Source organism: Tauraco erythrolophus, chromosome 17 (genome assembly GCF_009769465.1).
Source record: "Tauraco erythrolophus isolate bTauEry1 chromosome 17, bTauEry1.pri, whole genome shotgun sequence".
NCBI classification, from domain to species: Eukaryota; Metazoa; Chordata; class Aves; order Musophagiformes; family Musophagidae; genus Tauraco; species Tauraco erythrolophus.
In genome coordinates, this window is record NC_141481.1 from 10,578,594 (window position 1) to 10,590,930 (window position 12,337).

General features: G+C 38.5%; 1 protein-coding gene across 1 annotated transcript in view; it reads left to right on the forward strand.

The window, feature by feature from the left end:
* Window positions 1-1,227: 1,227 nt before the first annotated feature.
* Window positions 1,228-12,337, forward strand: part of SDK1 (sidekick cell adhesion molecule 1) — a 402,092-nt gene continuing 390,982 nt past the window's right edge. The window contains exon 1 of the mRNA XM_086622010.1: window positions 1,228-1,699. Coding sequence (XP_086478136.1) covers window positions 1,228-1,699 — 472 coding nt within the window. The remainder of the gene's footprint in view (window positions 1,700-12,337) is intronic.

The following is a 12,337-nucleotide window of genomic DNA, read 5'->3' on the forward strand; positions in this document are numbered from 1 at the left end:
GGGGTGGGAGAGCTGGCAGGATTTTTGTTTGATCAACTTGGTGCTTAGGTGCTTTGTTTTTCACTTGCGTTTGTCCTGGGTGTACTTCTTTTGTAACTACTCCTGTGCTTTCCTTTTAATAAGGAGGAGGGAGGGAATCTTCCACTAAACTTTTCCCTTTACGGAAGGCGGGACTGAAACAATACCCGATGCATTGTTCAAATGTAAAACCTTAAGAGCTCTCTCTTTTTTTTTTTTTTTTTTTTTTTTTTTCCGGTACGGTTTTATTGCCGCCGCTGCTGCTGTTGTGATAGCGCTTTCCCTCTTGTGTTTACAGCTTCTGTAAGGGAGAGACGCTCCGAGGAAGAACCAGGATCCCTGAGCTGCACAAACAAGGAAAGCAGGAGTCCATCTGAGCAAAGCTGGAAGGATTTCACCTTGTTGCTGTTTGTTTCGGGAGATTTTCCCTCCCCCCGCCCCGGACACTATCCAGCTGAGGGTTTGTTTCGTTGCTGCCTCCATAGCCGGGCAGAAGAAACGCGCTTTACGTGTTAGAGGTGGTTTTTGTCGTGGTCTCCCTGCAAGACAGAGATCAGCACCAGTCTTCGAGGAGGAGGGAGATACCATCAACTGAGGTTTTCCTTACCTCCGGCTGAACGTGAGAGTTCCAGTGACACCGCCACTGGCCTGTGGCTGACTGACTGCACAGAGCTGGAATCACAGCCAGAGCTGCTCAGTTTACCTGCTCGAGGACCCTTCAAACCTTTCTATTGACGGTAGAGATTTGTATCCAAAGGAAAATCGGATTAATATAAACTATGCAGAGCTTTGCGGGGATATCTGGAGACTACCCTGTCTGCATGGCTAATCTTGAAATTGTCTGAAATCCTTGGTGCAAGGAATAGCGAGACACTTTCAATTAGTTGTTTTTTTTTTTTTTTTTTTGTTCCTTGACGCTTCCCCCCTCCCCTCTACAAGAATTTAACACTTCCCTTGCAAGGTTTTTACAGGAGAATGGGACGCATGCTGGAAAACTCACCACGCTTCATAAAAATCACAGGGGTAACAGTGTCCATCATCGTTGCGGTATGAAAGGTACTCTGGATTGTCTGCTGGTGGCTAAGATGGATCAGTCTTTCTCCGTTTCTGCTAGCGATGTGCTGAAGGATCCAGATTTACTGAAATACTGACGCCAATAAACTTACTCCCTCTCTGTGGAAGGCATTGGATCTGACAGTGCAGAGAAACATGTGTTTCACATTTCTGACTGGTTGTTTTGGTGCAATCAATACCTCCACAAGAAACACTGACTTCGGTGGCGATTCTCATACCGGGAGGCACGGGGAGTGCTGCTTTCGGGTTGCACACCAAGCGAGCACAAATCAAAGAGTCCGCCGTTCCTGTGAAGTGGGGGCTTCGGTTCCCCAACAACTCCAGGGCAAAGGCAGCGGGCGATGTTCCCAGCCCACCAAAGAGAGCCCGGCCTCGGGGTGCGGAATGAGCAATGACCGGAGCGCTGTCAGGAGTGGCAGGCAGTCGGATCGGATGGGGATCAGTGAGGCAGTAACGGTTGAAAGAAAGGTGGATCGTGAAATTATTGCCCGAAGGAATAGCAGGCGAGGCGGAATGATGATGAAGTTAAACTTCTGTTTCATCTTCTGTCGGGGATGGTGGGCGTTTCTCTTGCTTCAGCTCCACATGTTGCAAGCACTGGCACAAGGTAGGGCTAGAGACATTTTTGTTTATAGAAATGCTGCGTCTGCCTTCCAAGAGGAGGGGAATCTCGCTCGGGTACAGACCGACCCTTTTACTTTATCCTTGTCAGAGGTAAACTGCAGAATTCTCACCGAGCTGGTTTCATGTAGGAATGGTCGTTTCTTACACACAATCGTTTCTTTATGGAATGGGGATTTGCAAACCGTACCTACATGTTTCTTTCTCTTTCTCGTACTGTGCTTCCCCTGTCCCCGCCTCCCACACAGAATCAATAGCCATATCGGGACCGAATCTGCTTTCTCTGTTTACTTAAATACGTCCGTACGTTTCTGTTCTTTTAGGCAGCAAAAGAGTTAACTGCTGGTTGTGTGTATGTGTGTTTAAAAACACTGTGCACTGAGATAAGTTATTAGGAGAAGGGGACTCATAAATCCGCCAACTAGAACTAAATCAGGCATGGAAAAGGCATTCTTTAAACATATGAGTACTATTCTGTGTGAACCTGGGTTGGAGCATTGTTCATTTCTTTTGCATTGCCAAGTAACGTTTACCCGAGACAAAAACTGCGATTGATTCGTACCCGAGCGTTTCCACATCAGAGATCCGTGCAGGCGAACGAGTCGCTTGCGAACGAAGGGTCAGAGTCCACCAATAGACTTTAAATATCAAGTGTCAGTCACTTTGCATGTAGATTCCCTTCTCCAAAAATTGCCAAATGTAGCTTAATTCTTAATAATCCTTTGACAGAGTAAACAATGAGTGGCAGGCAGAAGCATTACAGTTGGCTGCGCCAAATAACATGCTGAACAAACGCAGCTTTCACTTTCTTTGCCGGGCTGAGTTTTATTGCTGTGTGCATTGTCTGGCTGAAGTGGGATGTGTTGGACAATGCAGAACTGTGTCGTGTGGGACGCGGAGTTAGTTATTGGAAGCGGAAGTTAATGCTCCATAAAGGGGAATGGTCTTTGTGTTTTAGTTCTTTGTTTTCAAGTGTTTCATAGGGAACAATGGGGCATTCAGTTTTAATAACTGGATGGGATTCTTTATTGAGGAAGAGGGGTTATAAGCCAAGTCTGCTGTAGTTTGTCCGCTCAGGGTTTATTACTGTGTCCTCGAAAAGTTTGGAGCCGCAGGATACAGAAGAGTTTTAATCCAGTGTTTAATAATGGACTCCACCCTCATAAACCTTTTTCAGGGCTTTGTTTATGCTGTCATTGCGATTCCCAAACTACTTATGCTGAGGCCTGCAAGCCCTAACAGGGTATTGTTATTCCCAAACAAGACCTATCTGAAATAATTCTCTCTGCAAATTAAAATTCACGCCACTTTTTTTTTCTTTTTTGGTAGTTGTTATTGACAGGCGCCAACAGGATGCTTCATTTTGGAAGACAAATGCTGATGATTCTCACTGTTTATATTGAAAATGCAAAAAATCTTCACATAAGGCAGTTTTAAGTGCCAGTGATTCAGGAATCAATTTAGATGCCATGTAAAACAGTTTTCTGTGGTTTAGTAGTTAACCAGCCATTTCACTGGATTAAAAAGTGAGTTGAAACTTGTTTAGCACACAGTGTAGAAAAATTTGTCGATAGCGTATTTCAGATTCTGAAGCATTTGCAGTAGTATCAGTTTTAGGAAACATATACTCAGGGAGTTATGTAGTGTTTACGAACTATCCCAAAGAAAACTCCTAACACCAAGTTAGTTTTACACATCAGTATTAAAGAGGGGGAGAGGAAGCAAACAAGATACCTTATTTCTGAGAAATGTTGGTGCAGATAAAGGTATGGAGTTTAGAACACATTAAGTAATGAAAGAAGAAACAATTATATAATGCAGAAACAAAATATGAGTTTTTTAATGTAATGCAGAAAATGCAAATTCGTTAGTCCTTTAAAAATTCCTTGATACATAAACCAGCATGGAGGTCTTCATGCACAGTGCTTCTATTAGGTTTTCACGAAATTTGTATTCATTTATAACTTTTGGTTCTTTTTGCACTCTGAATTCTAATGGAGTCTAACACGTTCATCATTTTTATGCAAAAATTTACGTTAGAGAGAAGATGACAATTTTTAGAAAAGTCTTTCATGTAAATGGAAATTCTGCTACAGCCACAGAAAGTTTTTAATGGAATGACGTGGTCGTATGCATGAGAACTACGTGACTCCAAGCTTTTTATGTGATTAAAAACCTGAACATTCTAAATATATGGGCCATGGCTATTTTGAATGGATCGTAATCCTATCCTATATGCAGTTAATGTTTCCATAATAACTATTTCAGCATTAAAGACGTAAGAAATATTTCAAGCATGCTGAAATGCACGTTCTCAGTTCAATAGGAAACAGGTGAGATGAAGTTGTTGAGATTAAGTATCTCATACTGTGAGGCGAACGGAAGAAAAGGTTTTCAGCTGCAACAGGTTGGTTGAGTATTCTCTAGACTTGAATGATCATCCAGGTAAAAGCAGATCTAGAGGCGAACTGTGGATAAAACCACTCGTAGATTCATTTTGTACTTAGCTCTTCAGCTTTTCTGTCTTCTGGTAGTTGCGTTACATAATTAGATGCAATAATTTATTTTATTTCTCTTTCCTTTTCAAAGTGAATTCAATTATTACAAAACATACAGTGGTTTATTGTACTGGACAATAAACCCTTCTCTTCGAACCTTAGTATTGTTACTGCAGACCTTCTCGTTGTGGGACTTACTTTCTGGGTGGAGGAAAGGTACAGTTGGCAAAGGTTGTGGTCTGCCCCATGAACGCAGCCCAGAGTGGTACTCCGGTTCTGCAAGGGCTGCAGATCTGCGTGGACCCTGTTCAGACCATGCATGTGTCTCACCTGGTTTACTACAGCTGCCCATCTGTGGATGGGAAGCTGGTCAGGAAAATTAACCTATAGGAGTCTGAAAGCTATTGCATGTTTCTTTGCTTACTCAGCTCTTCATGCCCGCTAGCCTCTTGTTAAATTTGAGTACGAGGTGCTAGTTAGCCTTAAGTCATTGTGTATCATCAGGCAGTGATGCTAATTGATAATCACTGTAATTATCAAATTAGAAGTTGCAGGGCGATGGTAGAAGTGAATCACTTCCACACAGTAGCTAACTACTGTACGTAGAACAACATTATCCTGCAGTGACCTCTAGCTCAGTGGTCTAGCATGCCTGGGCATAGTCCTGCTGAATACATAGAGCTCGTTGCAGGATTGGAATTTATTAGTTATGTATGAGATTAACAAACACTGATGCCTACTGAGGTACAAAATGTTTACTAAAATACTGGAATGTTTGTATGGAAATAGAAAAATTCTGCTGATGTAAATAGGTTGGAAGTTGCTAGAGGCTACTCTACATGCATCTTAATGAATTGAAGTACCTTCCCAATGTCTTTCTTTTGTTGAAGAGTGAAAGAATACTTAGAAAATATACTTCTTAGGATTGATGGCTGTTGTTTAGAATGATTTTGAAATAGCCAAAAGCAGTGGAAAGCTTTAAGCTTCTCCAGCAGGAGATGGATACCTTTAAATATTAAGAAAGATAAGCTTGTCTGATTTTTCTTAGTTCTACAGCAATGGAAGTATAATATTTTTATGCTACTCAATTAGATCTGTAATTCAGAATTCTACATGTACCCAAATGTGCATTTAAGGTGATACTGATATCTGTTACACTTTGACAGAAGCCGTGACGTGGAAGATAGAAGAAAATGTTTTTGGGATCCAACTATTTTAATTCAAATATTTGATCTGGAGTAGCTTATAAATATACTGTATATTGGAAATATATAAATAAACTTAGTATATTTATAAGTTTTCAAGCCAATCTCAAACTGTGTAAGATGGAGAGATGATAAGCAACTTGTGTAGAGTATTTAGTTGTTGGAAGGAGAGAGAGATGGTTAAATGTGACGACAATGCTTATTGGAGAATGAAGAGCATTCTGAAGTGGATGTAGGGTGATGCATTTCTAATTCTGAAAGATTCTGTTGCTGTTCACTGGAAACTCATTAATTCATATTGGATTTACCTCTTGTGTTCCCTTTCTTTAGATGAACATTTAAAGCATGTGCTAGTTTTTAAACAGGTTAATTCTTTGTGTATATAATTATAATAATTAAAAAATTGGTTTGGAGTGGTAGATGCAAGCCTAGACTAAATAGAAACGGGGTGGAGGCAGTTGGCTTTTTCTGTGGCCATATTGTGTGACTTCTAACTCTCTCTACTGTGGTGAATCTAGGTTTGGTTTATATGCTTACGTTTTGGTGAAAAATGACTGATTCTCAAGACTTCTCAAAGCAAGTTAAGAGATACGTGTACATATATATTAACATTTTAAGTGCAGTGTTTCAGATAGTACTATTACACTGTGCCCTAAAGAAACTGTTGGAGGTGAAGGAAGATCGTGTGTCATAGGTGTTTATCAACGTTGTTGTCATGCATTTCCAGAAGATGCTTAGACCAGGAGTGACCTAGGTATGGAGAGGGAGGTTGTGGCAGTTCAGTCTCTGAGTTATGCTGTGTGACTTCCACAGCACTTAAGAAGGTGGGAAGGGAATCTGTGTCCATGGCTCGTAGTCCTTGAAAGATTGTTCTGGAAAGTTCTGTCATCTCTGTGCTTGTATTTTGAATAACAAAGACAAATATTGGCTAATATTTTAAAGATTGTCCGATTGATTAAACAAACCATATAAATTTTAATAAGCAATCTTAAAGTAGATTATTAGGAAGCTGTTAAGTGAAGGGTTTGGGCTTTTATATGTCTCAGAGGGATTTTTTTGTTGTTGTTTTGTTGTTCTTACCAGCACATACATACAAGTACTGAACACAGTCTTGATTCACGTAAAAGATTTTCATGCATTTAGCAACTTTGTATACAGCTTTACCTGAACATCACATTCTGAATGGACTAGTTATTTGGCTCGCTTGGACTTTTTTGCTGTAATGAATCTCTGGGCAGACTAGTGGCAATTGGATTCCTCAAGGAGAAAAATCTTGTTCATGCTGAGTTCATTGCAGAAATAGATTTTCCTTCCTCCCTCTGCATACGTATGTACATAATATGTATTTAAATAGTTTTGAATGAACAAATTGATGATTTGTTGGTCTTTTCAAAATTGCGTTTTCTTGAAGTTATAACAGAAAAACTAAAATAATTTTCATAAGATTTGTGCAGAGATTAGAAAATGACAGAACTGAGGTAGCTTATACATCTTTAAACTGAATTCTTTAAGCATGTACACTATGATTAAGTTTAAATTGATATGTATTATTTTACTGTCTGCGTTAGAACTAAGACTGAATTCTGCTCACTGATCAGTTTTTCAGTGTTTTGTTTTCTTATCAGTGCTTGGCTCCATCTTTCATTTGCTTCAAATCTTTTAAATTCAGCACAAGAAGACTTTTGTGTGCACTAGAGGAAGAACTGTTAGCAGCTATGGTGTGGCATCGGGTTAGACTACTTACAGTTATTACAGCTGGAAAGCAGGTGTTTGGTGAGACTTGGTTTCTATTTCTGACTATCAAGTGAGTTTTTTCTAGTGAATAAAGACTCTTCTCTCCGTGTGCCTCAAAGATGACCCTTCACCACCCATATAGCTCATGCAGAACAAAAATATAACTCCATGAAAGGTCTGTTTCTGAAGAAGTTGGGGTTTCTGGAGTTATTTCTGCCTGTGCTGATGTTGGTCTTATTACAGACTATTTCAGACAATTTCATAATTTTAATTCTCTAGGACTCTTCTGATAAATGGCCTCACATGTAGCCCAGTTAAATTTATTAAATTGGAGACATGTAGTAGTTGGCGTGCTTTCTTATAGGAAGTGAATTGTTTTCTCAGTTTATTGTTATAAATAGATGTTAAATAGATGCGATGATTTTTTATTTTTTTTGCATCTAAGTGAAACCTTCCAATTCCTTTATGGACATGGTCTTTGAAATGTCACAGGCCTGGAACTTCCAATAGATTCTATAGGAATTAGTTCATGTAGCACTTGGGGGGTTACAAGGCTGAGAAGGGAAGAACCTTTTAGTTTAATGTGCACACTAATTTAATTACTTTTAGACATATATGACTGTTTTTGTAAGATCTATTCATTATACAAATTCTTGGCTTCTAGACGTACATGGTATTTCTATACTGTCTTGAGCATTGGTATTTTTGATTTACTAAGTTATTTTTCACTCCGCCTTTGCTATGGAAGATAATAAATCTATTAACTAGAGTATAGACTAGTCTGTTGCTAATCGTACACTTTATCTGTGAAATGCCCCTGAGGTGTAACACAAACAGCACCCTCACTAACATGAAAAATACAGACCTAGGCTTTTTAAGGGAAGTGTTTTTAAAGTTAATTTTCGGCTGTTTAGCTCCTTGAACTAGTTCCAGCCGGGGTTACAGAAGCATCAGGGACAATGCAAAGGAGGCGATGGGAATGCATGGCCAGGGGCATGACCCTGGCAGCCCTCGCTAAGATCAGTTTAAATTGTTAGAGAGATTCCAGACTCAGGCAAAACACCGGGGAAGGTACACTGCCTAACTGCTTACAGACGTGTGGAGGCTGCTGTTCCTGGGTAGAAAATAGAAAGGATAGTGCCTTTCAAGGGGTGCTTTAGAAAGCTTAACTTTAGATTTCTTCTCTGAAAGACCCTTTCAGTGAGTTTCTCCCTCTGTCAGATGGAGTATTCCTAAAGGAAGCCTTCCTAACCTAAGCTTGCAATGTAAGTGCTAAGTGCAGTAATATGAATATTCCTCCTGCTCCCCTTGTATCGAAGTTCTCAAGACTGTAATGGGAACAATAATGTTTTCTTAAAAAAAGAAACTTTTCCCTTAAAGTGCGAATTCCACAGGTATCACTTTTTAACATTTGTAGCTCATATGCAGATTCAGCAGGTAAAAATGGTGGTTTGAGCTCCAACATCTCTGACAAAAGGAAGTCTTTACCGCCACTTTATGCAAAATGTGAAAGTGGATTATATGATTTTATGTCCTACCATCCAGATAATTTTGGAAGTGTCATTCTTGATAAACAATAAAGCATTTGTAGTTTTAAGCAGATGACTTGAATCCTTAATCCCGTTTTTCACATTTCCATGCTCTATTGCTGCAGCCTGAAGAGAAAGTTGATTCTGGTAGATAAATCATTGTCCCTTAGGTGTCTTTAAACCACTTTACGCTCTTTCAAGCCACAAGCCATATATTTTTCTAATAAACTCCTAGGTCTAACAAGTTATCTAAAAAATAGTTTGTTTGATATAGCCTTCTTGGACCAGAAAGTAGAGAATAAAGATACATAGCTCCAGTACATGTTGCCAAAATGGTTCCACATTGATTCCAGGCTGAAATTGAAAAGTTTGTAATTCATTATTACACAGAGTCAGAAGATCTGGTAGACGCTACTTCCATCCTGAGATTCATGTTTATCTAACTTTGTATATTTATTAGCTGAGAACGTTGTGGCTGTGATAAATGTTTTTGGCATTGAGTTCATAGGAAATCTACTCAGTAGCATTGCTACCTTTTAAGGAAAGGTCCTAAAAAATAATGGAACTCTACTGCAAATATTTCAAATGTCTAGACATTCAAAACCAATGTATTTCGTTATACCGGTACTGTTTGCTCACCTAATGCTTGTGTTGAATACAGACTCAGTACAACACAGTCATTGCTGTCTTCCTCGTGGAATGTCCCTGGTTTCTTATTTCTTATCTGTCAAGAACTGCAAAGGACATTCATGACTGAAAACTTCTGAAATAACTTAAACGGTATGTGGTGACTGGGAAAAGAAATATATGGTGCTATGCCATACTGGCAATTCAAAGATAATACATTTATTGTAACACGGAACATATGGCAAGTGACACGCTGCTGTAGTGTTGAAGCGAGTAGGAGGAGGTAAGGGGAATTCTCTGTCAGTATTTCCAAATGTGTGTACGGATTAGTGTAGTTTTAAGTCCTCTTGAATCTGTGCATGTAGAGCTACAACTAACACTTCTTGCAGATTGTTGGGGACTGTTTTCTTGCCTTCCGTATCAAGAGGTTGAATAAACTCTGATTCTAACCTTTGCTAACACAACGTTTGCAAAATAGCACCCTTGCGCTTTCTTCCCTGCTGTCCCCTTCCCTTGCTTAGGAGAAACTCTTTGTCCATGAACAAATATGTCCTTTAAGGTCTTCAAGCATTCTTTTTTTTTTTCTATGATGCGTAAAAGAACTTTTACAGTAGATCAGCTGATAATGCACTGGAAATACTGTTGTCTTATGATGAAGACTGTCTCATTGTTCACAGGTATGCCCATCTGCGTGTCTCACTGTCGTCTTCTATTTGCTTTATCTTTTGTCCCAGGTTGATAGAGCCTCTAGCACCATGTGCTTCTGGTCTCCGATTATTGCTTCTACCTGCTATTGTAACACAAATAATGCCTACTGCTAGTAAAAGACTGAGGTGATAGTTTAAACCCCCTGATTCTACATGCAAAATGTGGATCAGATTCCTTAGTTATCCTCTAACTGGACACAGAATAGCTTTTCCAGCACACTGGTATTATCTGAAGCAGGGCTTCAGTTGTGCTGGGAGACCTTGTTCACAACAGATAATCAGAAAGATTGTTCCACAGGGGATTATCTCAGACATTGTCTTTAAAAAACGTTAGATAAGACTAAGAGGCTAGAGATCAAGAAGAGTAACTCCTGTGTTTCACCTTTTGCTATTTTTTATTGCCATGAAGAAGTTAGACTTGGTTTTGAAGAGAGAGTAACTGAAGTTACTTTTTAAAACCATTTTAGTACACTTCAAACACCAGATTTGAAGGTAAATCCTATCAATCACCCATTTCCCTTTAGAATTTTTTTATGTGGATTATTGTTAAATTTATTTACTGCATCAGCATGTGCGACCATCACTTTTAAATTATAATTTTTAAAAGAAACTAGTATTTGTTCTAGTTATCCTAAACTTTTTTTAAAAAAAATTCTGTGCTAATTCTGTCTTGGAACTAGTATGCAAAATTCTTAACTTTTAAGAACTACTGAGAGGGCTGTTTTTTTTTTTTTTTTCTCTTGAAAAGAATACATATTTTATGTAGTAACTTCTTGAAATGTATAGACTGAGAGATCATGTTTCCTATTCACAGAGCCTAATCATGCTATTGTTCGTTACCCATACAGCAAGGCTAAAATTTTATTTTAAAACATTTTTGTTCATGGAAATGGGAGAATAGGTTAATTGATGCTACCTTAATTCAATTAACAAAATAGGTTGGTGATTCTATTGTTTAATGAAGTCATTAGCAGAAAAATTTCAGGTGACTCTGAGGATAAATCTCCCATTTATCCACAGATTTGAAGTAGCAATGTACAACAGAGCAAGGTAGATTTTATACTTGTGCATTTTGAAAACTTACCTTGAAATCATTTATGTAGTACCTAACATCTTTTTTTCAAGTTCCTCTATACCAGTGTTGATAGCAATCTTCCTCAGATTTAATAATTTCCATTATATAGGATTTATTATTAGCATTTAATGGGTCAAATATTTATGCATATTCTTCTCAATCTTCAGTTGAGAATTCTGAGTTAATGAGAGTCGTGTCAAACTCAAAATTTTAAGTGCTGGTAATTCAACATTACGTTCACTATGTAAATGTATCATAATTAAAATGATGCCTTGTCAGTCCCATTCAGGTTTCTCTTGAGTATAATTTTTAGCTTTTGTATACTGGATGTAGCTATGTCTGCTGCTCCTCAGAACCTGAACAGACGTATGTACGGCATGCCAGTGTCAATAAAAATCTGCAATGTTAACTCTTGCGCCTGTTAAAATTTGAAGAGTGCAAATCTTATTAATTCTGTTACAGAAATCCAGGTGAGACCTGAAATCTAAATTTTTGACATTTTCAAATTGTTGAGCTCCACTATAAGAAAAAATTAGTCAAGCAGTCGGTGATAAAATTTAAGATGGCTCTGCAATTGGACCATCCTAATCTTATGGCAGGAGATGGATACTTCATCTGTAACAACGAAGAATAGGAGCTTGATGCCTGCAAAATAGCTTTCACCAACAACCATTTATGTCACTTTCATCCTAAATGTTCTTTGACTGAATAGAGATACAAATCGATTTATCTTATACATTTGACATTATGCCAAACACCTCTGTTTTAATATTTCCTTTCTATAGGCGATTTCCTCTATAAGTTGGCGGTCAGTGAGAAGAGGCAGGAAAACAACTAAAACACAGACAAATGTCACTGTAAAACTAAAAACTCAGCAGAGGAAGCTGTGGGCAGACAGAGCTGTTAAAATTACCTCAGAAACAGTGGTGGCTTCCCCGAAATGGGCTCAATGAAGGAAGGATATTCTTTGGTTTTACTCTCACTAAGTAGGATTGGGTTTTCATTGCCCTTTAAATTGTTAGTTTCATTGTGATAGTTAATAAATCAAGGGTTAAATCAAGGATTGGTAAGTAGGAGTTATTTTTATATACTTACAAATGGCAAAATACAAAAGCTTTCACCTGTTGGCAAGTACAGTAATAAAGGGAAGTGATTTATCAGTATGAATTGATGGCAGGTGAATTGGGAGACACTATTTTTAATCTTCTAATTTCAGTTTTTGGCTCAGTGACATCAGTGCCCATGTAAA